Below are 14823 nucleotides of genomic sequence, written 5' to 3'. Positions count from 1 at the left end.
ATCAGCATAGTGGTTTGGCTTGTAACCTAAACTCTGCCTCAACTTCTCTTTTGTTAAAAAGGGAATTTCTTGTATGTATCTCATAGGAAAATGTGAAGCATTTTGAGCTACTTATAGTCTAGCACCACAATTAGACAACACCTCTTGCCTCGCAGGTTTCAAATCATAGCTTGGCAATATCATAGGGCTAATTATGACTTTTTTCCTGGAAAAGAGAAAAGGTCTCGGATTTGCAGTAAGTCAAACTTTGCCACACTTTCTAAACACTCATGAAATTCCTAGAATTGACAATGAAATACACTTCATGTGTCTGTTACGTTGATTTTAGAGTTTGTTGCAATTTATACACTGAAAATTCAAACACTTCTAACATGATCTTTCTCTGTTTTATCCTTTCTGGCTATTACTTTTTGCTTTCTTCCTCATACTTCCTTTCCAGTTTCACAGAGCCCAAGTGAAAGCCTGAAAAGAAAAAAAAAAACACAAAGAAAACAAAGTGCTGCATGAAACTATTGGGAAGAGGAGGTTAATAGTTTTTAAGTATCTGGTTCTCATCTTATTTAAGGCATGAAAATAGGGATTAGGATCTTGTAGATATAGTATTGATTTGGCAGATAAGAGGAGCAAGACTAGCCAATGAGGTGAAAGAACTCTGCACCAGCAGGGACAGTAGCATTAAACTAATATGGGGCTTAAAGTGCACTGGGGTCGGGGGGTGGAGGGGGTGGGGTGGGAGAGTGTAGGTACGGAAGGGGGGAGGGGGGATAGGTACGAAAAAGAAGAGAGTGCTGTGAGGAAGTTAAAGAGCATCAGCATCGTCATAATTCAGACAAGCAGAAATAAATGAAAAGCTACAGAAAACAATGAGGTGGAAAAGGAAATAGTTGAGATTCTTTTGTGAAATTGAAGGACCTTGTAGCATCTGATTTGCTGCTAGAAAATATGTCAAACAAGTTTTTTTGTTGAAGATCAAGGAGAGGGGCACTAGAACCATCAAGCTACAACTGGTTTTTCTTCCTTGGAAAAGAGCACAAGGGGGTGTAAACAAAAACACAAGCCAGTGTTTGTGTGCTCTGTTAACATTTATTTGACCTTTCTTCCCCCTCCTTCATGAAAATAAAATTACTTTACATTGAGTGTTTGCACTTTACCCTATCCTTTTCATTTTTGTATTCTTCATAATTAATATTGGCAGGTCATTACCAATAGATGGGTAAATGGAGACAAGAGGAAAGCATTTGCCCCAAATCATTTATCAGGTCACAGGTCAGAACTAGTCTTTGAATTTATAACCTTTGAATTCTTGGTTTCTCTTATTACCAGAGAGTTATAACGAATGAAGAAGTTCTAGACCATCTAGTACCAGTTAGTTTGGATCTTCTAGCTGTACTGCTTAATGGAAGATGAGACAATGGGTAGGCTCTCCCCTCCAATCATTTGGAATTCTTTTTTTTTTTTTTTTTTTTTTTAAAGATTTTACTTATTTATTTGACTGAGAGAGAGAGAGCGCGACAGCAGGAACACAAGCAGGGGGAGTGGGAGAGGGAGAGGCAGGCTTCCCGCTGAGCAGGGAGCCCGATGTGGGGCTCGATCCCAGAACCGTGGGATCATGACCTGAGCCAAAGGCAGATGCTTAATGACTAAGCCACCCAGGCGCCCCTGGAATTCTTAAATGCACACAGGCACACACTCTCACAGTGGTCTTGCTCAGCTCCTGCTGGCAGCCAACAAGGTGAGGTAGGAGGCCATTGGAAACCTATCTAATAGCTATTTACTAACCAATACTTGAATTGACTTTTCAACACTGATGAAGACCATCAGTATATGGGAATTATAATATTCATTACCTTACAGTGCTTATTTTTTCTACGGATTGTATTCTCTGTGTCCACTTCATTCTGAGATAGAGAACCATTATCATTTGCTTCTGTGTTCTTTTTTTCATATTATACAATCAATTTTGCTGATAATTCCTGAAAATCTTTAAGTCGGCCTGCAAAAATTTGGCTTAGAAAGAGCCTCCCCATCTGCATGAGACCTCTGTAAATGTACCCTGCTTAGCTTCACTTGTGTTCAAACCTGTACCTTTGAGGCTGAGATGTTGGGAATTCGAGGGCAAAGTGAATTTTAATTTGGTACGTTTTGTACTTTGATGAATAATGAGGAAAAAAATGCCCTCCAAGCTTGACTGGTTCTAGCTACATTTGCCTGTCACTATTTCTCAAACCAGTGTACATAAAATAACAGGCATAAAAGATCCTTCCCTCAAAAAATAGATTCCTGGGGAAAGCAAATCAAAAGAACAGTAGAGGGGATAATGCGTTTGATTTCTCAAAAGTCTATTTACTGTCCAGTTTATTTTGGTCCTTAGGCCTTTGGACATACTAGCAAGTAATTATTTTTATGGCTGATAAAATGAGTACTAAACATTTATCATTAATTGCAGTTTGGAATCACTTTTAAAAAAATCTGTCATTTTCGTTCCCCAAAATTGTTTCTTCTCGAGAGACACCAGCCAGGTGCCAAGAGTTGCCCGGATGCCAAGTCTCAGGACTGTCCAGTCTTCCACATTGGATCTGCAGCCGGGCCTGCTAAATATTCTCGCGGTTAGAAAATCTATCCCCCAGACTCACAGATGCTGTTCTCCCCCCACTGGCTCTGCACAGAACATCATTATCTTTGCCGAGCTTCTGTCTCTATGGCAATAACAGATGGGAAGTGCTGCGGAATTATTCATGTTCCGCAAAGGAGACAGTCAAGAAGGAGGGGAAGGTGGGGGGTGGGCGAAGGGGCACGACCCGGGAGCACGACGTCGGGGGCGTAAGAACGGGAACGTGGGAGTGGGGCGAATGAGAGGTTTGTGAGCCTTTGGCAGGCCTCCTGGGAGGAAAAGAGGGGAAAAAGAAAATCTGTGAGCACAGGGTTATTCCCAGTCGGCTAGCTCCAAATGCGGACCCCGTAGGAGCGACCTCGAAGCAGTCAAACCAGGAGATATTGGACAAAAATGGGCGAAAAGGGGAAAAACAAAACAGAACAAAACCCGAGACGAAGCTCGAGTCCTCTGAATTCTGTGCAGTGTAACTCGGTGGACTATTTCGGTTCCTGATCTTGCGGTGGGGTGGAGAAAAGGGGATTTCTTGGTGTTTCGAAATATGACGGAGCAACTCGGCAGAGTTTGATATGCTAATTGGCTATCCTGGGAACACTGACCAAGAAGACCACTCTGCTCGCCCCTGAGGGTCAAAGCCGAAAGCTCCTAGGTCGTACCTTTCCTCATCTCATTTCGTGTTCCCCTCTAAAACAAAACCCAAATAATAAAAAGCCCTCAGTAAACACTGTAGAAACCTGTAATTTCTAGCTCCCTTTTGGAACCGAGGGAGAAGCCTAGTGGGGAGAGAGGGTGGGGGGAGGGAGGCTGAGAAGTAGGGACAAAAATGTTTTCTCTCGGTTTTGCCGGAACTTTGGCCAGCTCTCCAGCCTGGCCGGATGGCGGATGGAGGTCAGCCGGGGAAGGCGTCTGGGCGGAGGCCGCCCGAGCAAGGCGGGGGCCGCCGAGGTGGGGCGGAGCGCAGGCAGCTGGCAGGGCGGCCCGCGGGCGGGAGGCCCCGCGGGGGCGGGGGGGGCAGCCCCGGCGCGCCCGGGAGAGCAGGGCCCACACCGGGGGCGCTGCAGGGCGGCCGCCATCCGGCTGCCTCCAGGGCGGGGCGGCCCAGCTGTGGCCTCGCGGGGGCGGGGGGAGGGTCGCCGGTGCCTGACCTCGGGCGGCGGCGCTCTGCCGGGCGGGCCCTGCCGGCTGCTGGGGTCGCGCACAGTGCACCGCGCGGCCGCCCTGCCCCCTCTCTCCCCGTCGCGCGGCAGCCGAGCGGCCAGGGCGCCCCGGGGTCTGGCCCGTCACCACAGAGCAGCGGGTGGGGCGGGGGCGGGGCGGTGGCGGCCCCAGACAGCCGGCTGGGCGACTCGAGGAAGGAAGGAGGGAGGGCGGCGGTGGGGGGTGGGGCGGGGAGGGAACATCCTGTCTGCGCCGGGTGCACCGCAGACAGCGCCGCGCGCCAGCCGCCCAGACGGCGCGCGAGGCCAGGAGCGCCGGGCGCGCGCTTGGGGGGAGGGGCGCGCGCGAGGCGACAGGGCGAGGGGGGAGCCCTAAGGAGCCACAATAGGCCAGACGGCGCGCGCGTCCCCGAGGGGCTGGGAGCCGAGAGGCGGCGGCGGCGGCGGCGGCGGCAGCGACGCCGGCGGGGCCGCGCGCGCGGTGCCGCCGCTGGCTCCGTTCCCCACCCTTCCCCCTACCCGCCGCCCTCGCTCTCCCCCGGGCGGCCGGAGACGGCGGCGGCGTCTGCGGGAAGCCGTGTGTCTCCGCAGTGACGTGGGCGGGCCGAGGGCTCGGTGACGTCAGAGGGCTGTGTGTAGCGATGTGTGTGGGGTTCGGAGCGGCGCCGGCACAGCCGAAGGGAGCGGGCGAGCGGCGGCGGCTGGCACAGGTGCGGCCCCGGCTCGCGGTGAGGACGCGGTGGGCGCGGGGGAAGGCAAGGGGCGCGCGGCCTCCGGGGAGCCCGACGGCGGTGCTGGGGGTAGTGGGGAGTTAACAAAGCTCGTTGAGCTACTCCGGGCGCGGAGGCCGGAGTCGGGGGTCCGGATGCGCGGGTCCCGGGTGGTGTCGGGGCCACAGAGGGCGCGGGGCGGGTGTCCCACGGCGGATCATGCCTCGCTGACCCTAGGCGGTGGGCGCGGACACGGGAAGGGCGCTGCACTTGACCGGAGCCTTCGGGACCCCGGAGACCCGGACGCCCGTCACTCCCCCCACCCTCCCCCAGCCGCCTGTCTGCACTCCTCGGGGATGCCCCGGGCGTCTGTCGGCGCACAGCGGCGCGGGGATCCCGACTAGGCGCCCCACCCGCCGGCAGACCCTTCTCCCTTCTGGCCCCGGGCACGCGGGGGAGGTGCAGCCTTAGGGGTGCTGGGGTAACACCCGAGAACTTCCCGGGGAGAGGGTACGCGGGGGATTTCCACAGTCCTCCCCGCGGCCCCCGCCGTGGGGCAGTGTTGGGAGGACACTTGAGGTTGTCCCGAGGCTGTGGGTGGGGGTTGGGGGACTCCTCTTCCTCCACTTCCCGCCCCCCCACCCCCTTGCACAGCCTAAGGCGTCCCGGGTCCCTTGTCCACCACTCCGCCCTCCACCTCGGGTTTGTGATGGGTGGGTGGATTTGCGTGGGCTGAGGATTTCAGGGTTTGGGGGCTCCCCATTGTAGGTCATGCCTCCTGCCCTCTTTCTCGGCCTGCGTTGGCTGAGGTGTTCCTGTCGTGGGCGAAAGTCAGAACATTGGCTAGTGGCCTTGGTCCGTAACCCTTCGGGTATATTTTAAGGTAAACTGCTGGGAGTTTGGGAGGCAAAAATTTCTGTTTATTGGATTTCTTTCGGAAAAGAAGGAAGGAAGTGGAAGAAGAATCTTTTCTTTTTCCTTCTTCCTCCATTTGCATTCTTTGTGAGGTCTGTCTGCCTTGTGTTTTTTGTCCGGGATTAGTCTTGTTAAGGATGGAGATTCCCAGGAGTGGTGTCTATATAGCTTTTGGCTTCCATTAAGCAAATTCACTAACCTTTTAAAGGGAAAGTTAATTTTTGCCTACAGTCATTCCAGAAAAAATAGCATACACTGACTAGGTGAATTAATGCACTTAAAATTGTAACTTAGTTACATATGGTAGATACGTTAACTCCTATCTGATTTTTTTTTTTTTTTTTGGATGAAACTGGTATATTTTTTTAAAAGTAAGGGATGAAGTAAGGGATTATTGTAGTTAAAATGGCATAACTGAGAAAGCTTCTGGTACTGAGTTTTGGGTGAGATGATCTATTTAAGGTTCTTCCTATTCTGAGTTGGAGTAGCCCTTTCTCTTTTGAGGGATGTTATTGCTCCCTTTACTCATTCGCCAAGTTGCTTTCCTGTTTAAATGAAGTTCTTCTAGTTAACTGGTGTTAGATTTAAAGAAATTGCTCAAGTGTCACCTTTGGTAAAGTGAACTCGGTATAAGATTAAGAAACTAGTTTCAAACTGACCCTTTGGCCTCTGGAGCAAATTCAGATGTAACTCTCTCCCACCCCTTTCTCTTCCAGATTAATTAAAAGAAGAATGAACAGTAATCCATGAAGATAACTGGGCAGTTTTTCTTTAGGTATCATTTTTAATTGTAGAAGTTCAAGTGGAGTCAGAAGCTCTTCTTACTGGTGTGAGGATTTATACAAGCCTTCAGTTTGTCAACACAGACCAGAGCATCACTTTTAGAGAAGATACTTTTTTTTTTTCCCTTTTTTGGTGTCCCTGGTGCCAAAAGCTAAATTTGGGTGTCACATTTTGATTTGTGTTTGTGTCTAGGTTTTATGACACAAGTAATCACATAAACTTTTCACATGTTTTGCTTAAAACCAAACCAAATCATTGCATTGATTCTGGACTTCTTGAATTGAGAGAATTGATAAGTTTATTTTAATGCATATATTTGAAGAATTAAGAAAGAAGGCTTCCTCAGAGGTGTGCCTGACAATTATATTCTTTATTATTAGAGACAAAAGAAGAAAGTTTATAGCACTGGCAGTGAAATTATACTAGAGTAGAAGCAGAACCAAATAAAGTTGCAAAATCTATCAAGTAATTTAGGGAGATTTCTCTTTGAAAATTTAAATTTTCTGGGAGTAAGTTACCATAAGTATTGATATACGTTGGTTTTCTCTCTTCGAATGAGTGACTAAAGAACAATGCAAATTTCAGACTTACTTATTTAACACAACAGTTTTTAGCCATGGCAAACCTACAGACAAATTTTTCCTTGGTTCAAGGCTCAAATAAAAAACTGAATGGGATGGGAGATGATGGCGGCCCTCCAGTGAAAAAAATGATGACAGACATTCACGCAAATGGGAAAATGATGATCAACAAGATGCCAACAGTGAAGAAGGAACACTTGGATGACTATGAAGTGCCAGTGGAAACTGATGGGGAACATGTGAAGCGAACCTGTGCCTCTGTGCCTGAACCTTTACATTTAAATCCCAGTTTGAAACACACTTTGGCGCAATTCCATTTAAGTAGTCAGAGCTCTCTGGGTGGACCAGCGGCATTTTCTGCTCGGTATTCCCAAGAAAGCATGTCACCTACTGTATTTCTGCCTCTTCCATCTCCTCAGGTTCTTCCTGGCCCACTGCTCATCCCTTCTGATAGCTCCACAGAACTCACCCAGACTGTGTTGGAAGGGGAGTCTATTTCTTGTTTTCAGGTTGGAGGAGAAAAGAGACTCTGTTTGCCCCAAGTCTTAAATTCTGTTCTCCGAGAATTTTCACTCCAGCAAATAAATACAGTGTGTGACGAATTGTACATCTATTGTTCACGGTGTACCTCAGACCAGCTTCATATCTTAAAGGTCCTGGGAATACTTCCATTCAATGCCCCATCCTGTGGGCTGATCACATTAACTGATGCACAAAGACTATGTAATGCTTTATTGCGGCCACGCACTTTTCCTCAAAATGGTAGTGTACTTCCTGCTAAAAACTCATTGGCCCAGTTAAAGGAAACTGGCAGTGCCTTTGAAGTGGAACATGAGTGCTTGGGCAAATGTCAGGGTCTGTTTGCACCCCAGTTTTATGTTCAGCCTGATGCTCCATGTATTCAGTGTCTGGAATGCTGTGGAATGTTTGCGCCCCAGACGTTTGTGATGCATTCTCACAGATCACCTGACAAAAGGACTTGCCACTGGGGCTTTGAGTCAGCCAAATGGCATTGCTATCTTCATGTGAACCAGAAATACTTAGGGACACCTGAAGAAAAGAAACTGAAGATAATTTTAGAAGAAATGAAGGAGAAATTTAGCATGAGAAATGGAAAGAGAACTCAATCCAAGGCAAGTTTTGTTTTGTTTTGTTTTTTAAATAGTAATTTTGAATAATGACAGTAGTTTACCTTGAAATCAAGTCTATATTTAGACTATTACTTAACCTGTGCGTTAAGAAACTGTTACTGCTCATGCAACAGCAACAAAAAATACTGATCTATGTAATGTGTTATGTTTGTATTACACATTTTAGGCTATAAAGTGCTTTCCTGTGTGTGTGCTCATTTGATCTTCCAAACAACCTAGTGCAAGAAGTAGGATTATTCCCATTCTACAGATAAAGAGAATGAGGCTCAGAGAGACCAAGTGGCTTTCCCAAGATTATATAGCCAGGGAGTGGAGGATTTGGGGCTTCTTTCTCAAGTCATGTTCTCTTTCTTTTTCACACATCCTGCTTTTTGATGCTAGATCTGTTGTTGTCCCAGGACTCAAGATAATTTGCACTTTGGTGTTATTTCCATTTGCAAATGGTATAATAGCTAGCCAAAACAATTCTGGCTGTGGGCTTCAAACAGCATTTTTCAAAGGTAGATCTTGGATTTCTGACATTGTTTCTATATCTGGATATTCAGGCTTGATCAGTATTGGAAATTAATGGAAAAGGTGGCTTTATCTGAAGAATTTGTGATTTTCTTTTTTTAAAAGAAAAAATAACCTTAAAAAATTGTGACAGCTAGAATAAAAAGATTAGTTTAGACTAAATATTAACATACAAACCTGTCAGCAAAGAGATCTTAAGTATTATATTTCCAACACATTATCTGGTAACTAAGATCTTTATTCTAAGAGTTTGAATGTCTGGGTAAAACAGGATTTGGATTATTAAATACTCAGTTTGTTGATCTGGTTTTTATATGTATTTTTCTACTTGATTAAAACCAGATACTAGCTAGCACTATTTAACACTTAAAATGTGGCAGAGATTGTTCTTGAGCAGTTTTACATGTATAATTTTATTTGATTCGTACAACAAAAGATTGGCCATGTTTCATCTTAAGAGTCGAATTTTTCCACTATTAGTTTTTATTTCTTGAAATCATCTCTGCCTTTTCTACTTCACAGAAGACATGAATGAGGTGTATTAAATGACTGAAGCTTATTCACAGCAACCTTAGAACTTGGGCTAGAATCTAAGATTTGGTGTCGTGTGCTTTATTATAGTTCCTTTAAGGTTTTGAGGGAAATTTAGTTACAGTTTAGTTATAAAACTGTGATTTGCTTCTGAAGCTCAAGAAGGTAATTTTAGACTCTAATTCAGGATAATTTTCTACTTGCTGCTTCCAAAGGGTCAACACTTGGAAATTCCGTGTCTGTGGCTCCTAGATAAGTTTATATTGTTCATGTGCAGTTATTGACTGATTTTGAAGTAGGATTGACCTCAAGCCAGTTCTCAAATTGCTGGACTTGCTTACCAGCTGGATTGGTCCCACGCTGAAGCTTGTGCTTGGAAATTATCTGTATTCTCAAAATGTGGAATGCCCCTTTTGATATTTATGATATCTTGCCCTAAGCTCATTAGGGGCCCTACTCTTACGTGTCCGTAGGTGACCACATTATTTGCCAGATATTCTTGCTCCAATCTTCATTGCTCTGACATAAGCATTTTTGGGATGAACTACTTTGCCTGATATTCCTGCTCTATGTTTGTGAGAAAAACATTTGAGAACCATGATAAAGGTTAAAAAGAAAAAGATGATGAATTTACTTAACTGAAACTGAATGTGCTAGGGTTTGGGTAAAATTGAAACCATTCTTCTTCTGGATGTAGTCCTTTATTGTCTCAGAAATTATTAATTTGAATTCATTTTTTAATTTGAGGAAGGTGTGAGATTTTTCTCCCACCTTTTGGCTATGTTATCTTTTTGCAGGATTTACTTCAGTGTTTTAGTGTATTTTGGTATTATTTCCAGTTTTATGTGAATTTTAAGCAATTTAAGGGAATTTAAGAAAATTTCTAGCAATCAAATCTTAAAGAAGACTTTTGGGTTCACGTGTAATACATACTTGAGTGGTTTATTATGCTTGCCACTTCATATTTTGAAAATTTACTCCTTAAAACTTTGTGAGGTAGTTCTTGAAGGTCTGTGATCAAGGTTTCTCATATGAGAAACCAGTCCCAGATGTGTCACATGTTCCTGGTTGTATAACTATTGGGTGATAGAATCAGGAGTTGAATGCAGTTCTTCTGACTGAAGTCTAGTAATTTTCAGTGCTTTTTCCTAAAGCAAACTTAGTAGTAGAAACTGAATTTTGAGAAACATTAACTTTTCTTATCAATTTCCCTTAGTATATTGGTTCATAACCTCTATATTAACTTGAATTAAAGACTAAGGTATTTAACTGGGAGGGGGGCTAGGAGATATCCTTGACTGGGGAACATTTATTATTATCTTCTGTGAGTCAGTGAGTTGGTTGCCAAATAAACCAAATAGACCCAGAGGAAGCTCATTTGAAAAAGTCAAGACAAGCTTTCTTCTTTTTTTTTTTTTTTTTAAATAGAAGAGTATACTAAATATATTAATCTCTCATATAAAGAACCTTATGTTTAGTGTAAATACTAATGTAATTCAATATGTTTATATAGTTAATGTAGTCAAAGTATTGTTTTAGATTAAAAAAACAAAATTATGAAACTCAATAGGCAGTTGATTGAAATGTAGCAACTGTTAAAAATTATTTCCAAGGATGGAAATTTATTAGTAATGATCACCAAACTATTTGCATGACTAATAGCTACATTTAATTTGCATGGTTAGTAGCTATATTTAGATGGAAGAAGTAAGTGGTATAAAGTCAGTGTTCTAAGTGAGGAACTGGCTCTATGTAGAAACTAAAGGTATATTTTGAACTCTTTCTTACTCAGGTCATGACAAGAAACACATTTGATTTTAGATCTGCCTAGGTGGCTTTGCAAAATGGTGTTCTTAAACTGTTTATTTCTTCATATCACCAGAGCTTTTTGTGCTTTTTGTTAGAAATAAGGGTGTTGTATTTTACAGTGTGTGGATGTATGCAAGAATGTTATATTTCTTTTCCATATCTTCAGTGGGTATTATTTATTTGGTCTAATTCTGATTTTGTTGTTTGTAAATTTTTGTCTATGGAAAAAAGGTTGCTAAACAAATTGCTCATTTAAAAAAAAATATTTGAGAGAAAGAGAGAATAAAAGAGAGCACGTGTGAGTGGGGAGAGAGGCAGAGGGAATCTCAAGAGGAATGCCAAGCAGACTCCATGCCATGCCCAGGGCCCAATGCAGGGCTTGATTCCATGACCCTGAGATCATGGCCTGAGCCGAAATCATGAGTGGGACGCTTAGCTGACTGAGCCACCCAGATGCCCTGCAAATTGGTTATTTGTAAATAAAATTTGAAGGGTGATATTTACTTAAGATTATTTTCAAGCATAGTAGGAAAGTCCACTTGTAGTCATAGGTGGTTCTTTACTGTTAAAGAATGTGGCTGACAATCTTTAAGTTAAGGATGGTATATACCCTTATATATTTTTTTGAAGATTTATTTATTTTAGAGAGGGAGAGAGTGTGTGTGTGCACATGAGCTCATGTGCACCTGTGTACAAGGGGTGGGGAGGGGCAGAGGGAGAGAATCCCAAGCAGACTTTTTGCTGAGTGTGGAGCCTGATTTCAGCTCCATCCCACAACCCATGAAATCATGACCTGAGCGGAAACCACCAGAGTCAGTTGCTTAACCGACTGAGCCACTCAGGTGCCCCATGTCCTGATTTTTTTTTTAAGTTAAAATTTAGATTCTAACATTTAGACTGGACTACTCTTAAGTAAGTAAAATAATATGGTTTTTACTCTGCTTAGGGAAAAAAGCCCCCTACAGATTATCTATGATGCAAATAGATGATCTAAAGATATCAACTAGATCGTTTTTTTAAAGCCTATTAAACATTTTCCTACTTTGAGTTTTGCCTTTTTCTTTCAGTTCATCATTTCTGCAGAGGTCATTGGAATAATAATAGTACAAAAAAATTTTCCCATCTTGTAAACTGTTTTCTTCTGTTTAGGAAATGCGTTTCTTAGTCCAAACCTAAATGAGGTAAGGAAATACACTAGAGAGAATGGGCAACTACAAACAGTAGTGTTGACAAAATGTGTTCCAGTAATAGTTGGGGCAGATTTGGTGGTAATTTTTATATCAGTGATATAGTGTGCATTTTGTGATTAGCATAAATTTTGATTAAGTGGGGATAAATAAGGTTAGAATCAGATGAAGTGTTTGTGCTCATATGGGGGACCAGTATGAATATTTTTATCTGACTTTCTAAAATTAATAACTAACTTCCTGAATTTAGAGACTATCTTTTTCCTATTTTCCCAGGACATAGTTTAGTGCTTGGCATGTCAAAGGCACTCAGCGAATTCCTTTTTTTAACTGAATAAATTTTTTTTTTTTTTAAAGATTTTATTTATTTGACAGAGAGAGACAGTGAGAGAGGGAACACAAGCAGGGGGAGTGGGAGAAGGAGAAGCAGGCTTCCCGCTGAGCAGGGAGCCCTATGTGGGGCTCCATCCCAGGACCCAGGGATCATGACCTGAGCCGAAGGCAGATGCTTAACGACTGAGCCACCCAGGCGCCCCATTAACTGAATAAATTTTTGAAAAGCAACACTGCATTATATTTTAGAATATGTGGAGTTTTTTGGAAAAATGATGGTTTGATCTGGAAATAAACACATACGTAATTTGCAGATAAACTATTGAATGAGATAACTGATCCAATACGAGAATGGAAGTGAAAGCATTTTGGAAGAGTCTAGGAATGTAGGGTTGGTGCTTCAAACTATTATTGAAATATTTATTAATGTGTATTTGGGGACTTTTCCTTTCTGCAAACATCTTTTTTTTTTTTTAAAGGTTTTATTTATTTTTTTGACAGAGAGATAGCACAAGTAGGCAGAGAGGCAGGCAGAGGGAGAGGGAGAAGCAGACTCTCCACTGAGCAGGGAGCCCAACGTGGAGCTTGATCCCAGGACCCTGGGATCATGACCCAAGCTGAAGGCAGCCGCTTAACCAACTGAGCCACCCAGGCGCCTCTCTCCAAACATCTTTTTGACTTAACTTAGAATTATGTGAAGATATTTCTAACACAAATAAAATAGCTGAGTATTGGGTTCATATGTATCTCACTCTTAGTTATTTGTACACAGTAATTATACTAGTTGGATATTTACTTACTAAATCAAAGTTATGCAAGAAGAAAAGTGTGAAACGGGTCTATTATAAGAATTATGTTAAGGACGGTCCAATAAAATCTTTAGAATGGCTTTGGGAATAGTGCCCCCTTATGGTTTAGAAAATACAGAGCCTATATTTGTTTTTACCACTAAAAAATGATAAAAGTTATAAATGTTAACATTTTTTAAAAGGCTTCCGATAAAAAACTTAGAAGTTTATTCTTTTTGGTCTGAGAAATTGGAAAAAATTAAGAAACTTGAAGGAAGAAGAAAAAGGGTACACCTGAATCGATGTGTAGGCAGCCAATAGTGTTCTCATAGCTGTGCATACATTATGATTTATGCCACTGGGAGAACAAGGAAGTAATCAAGAATTGGGTTAATTTCAGTCCTTTTAGAGTTCTGGGAGAGGAAAGTGTGGAGCCAGAACTCAATTTGTTCAAGTAAAGAGGTGGAACTAGTTTGGGAATAGCTTTAGTAATAGCTGGAACCTGTATTTTGTCTACATGCAGAATTTTGGTCTAATGAAGGTTCATACATAAAATAACTTAGGGATTTCATTAGACTACAAAAAGCAAAAAAACAAAATATATAATTAAATTCTAACCTTTTCTTAAGGTACGGTTTGCCTCAGCCACTAAATAAAGTATTACAGCACCATGCTAGGCAGAAGAAGGAATGACTAGGAAAAATATAAAATTACTTTTTAAAAAAAATATTTTATTTATTTATTTGACAGAGAGCACAAACGGGGGAGCAGCAGGTGAAGGGGAGGGAGAAGCAGGCTCCCCGCTGAGCAGAGAGCCCAACTCAGGGCTCACTCCCAGGAGGATCATGACCTGGGGATCATGACCTGAGCCTGTTTAAGCTTAACTGACTGAGCCCCAGGCACCCAGTTTTATAGGGGTTGGAGGGTGGAGGGTGGCTCCAACTATTTCTAGACTTAGAAGTGCGTCACAGAAATATGTACATAAAGACTAAATGCAGGCCCCCTAGGGCAGGAATTTATCTTCTGGTTTCTGAATCCAGAATGTGGTAGATGTTTAATAAAGGTTTGAATAACTGGATGAAAAGTCTTATTAGCCCTATAAAGTTACCAGTGATTTTCGAGGAGAAAACCAGGTTTAGTTTTAAAGCAAAGCAGCATTTTGTTTTTATTTATGGTATTGAATTTATTTTGAGATTTCAAATAGCACTAAAAGTGCATATTTTGTCTATGTTATGGGGACAAGGAATACAAAAGTTTAGGAAACTCACTAAAGACCATTTTGGTAACACTAGGGCTTTTATTCCATATTAAAAAGTTTTTTTGGTGTGATTATGAAAGCAGTATAGGCCCATAATAGTAAATCCTAAACAAGTGCAAAGAAGAAAACAAAATTTCATAATTCATAATTGCAACATAGAGTGGTAATTCCTTTACATACATAATGCTTTGTAAATCTGCAAAAGCACCTGCACAGTACACAGGTGTTATTAATACAGGACCAGTTGTTGAAATAATACTTTTGAACCAATTATAAGACAGTTCACTTGGAGCAAGGTTTTTCAAATTGCAATTTTTCACTCATGCAGCCTTTTTCATCCGGGCTTCCACGAGAGGAAAATTAAGCCCTACAGAAAATGATCTGAGTGATGGTTTCATCAGTTCTCCCAAAGATGGTATATAGTACCGTTCTAAATGCTTTGGAGTGAAGTTGATTCGTTGCATACAATGGATGCCTTGGGGCATTTGGGCTTGTC

General features: G+C 42.7%; 1 protein-coding gene across 4 annotated transcripts in view; it reads left to right on the top strand.

Annotated features, from left to right (window-relative positions):
* The first annotated feature begins 3479 nt into the window (after nucleotides 1-3479).
* The window catches only part of SKIL (SKI like proto-oncogene), a 30420-nt gene continuing 19076 nt past the window's right edge, over nucleotides 3480-14823 (top strand). The window contains exons 1-3 of one of the 4 annotated variants that reach the window (XM_078069316.1): nucleotides 4301-4478; nucleotides 5247-5361; nucleotides 6110-7890. In XM_078069316.1, coding sequence (XP_077925442.1) covers nucleotides 6793-7890 — 1098 coding nt within the window. In that variant the 5' untranslated portion in view covers nucleotides 4301-4478; nucleotides 5247-5361; nucleotides 6110-6792. Of the gene's footprint in view, nucleotides 3500-4300; nucleotides 4497-5246; nucleotides 5362-6109; nucleotides 7891-14823 lie in introns of those variants that run through there. The other 3 variants (XM_078069318.1, XM_036081793.2, XM_036081795.2) reach the window with 3 other exon arrangements.

This window comes from Halichoerus grypus, chromosome 1, assembly GCF_964656455.1.
Source record: "Halichoerus grypus chromosome 1, mHalGry1.hap1.1, whole genome shotgun sequence".
Taxonomy (NCBI): domain Eukaryota; kingdom Metazoa; phylum Chordata; class Mammalia; order Carnivora; family Phocidae; genus Halichoerus; species Halichoerus grypus.
The sequence above is the reverse complement of the archived record's forward strand: the minus strand, read 5'-3'. Positions and strand labels throughout refer to the sequence as shown.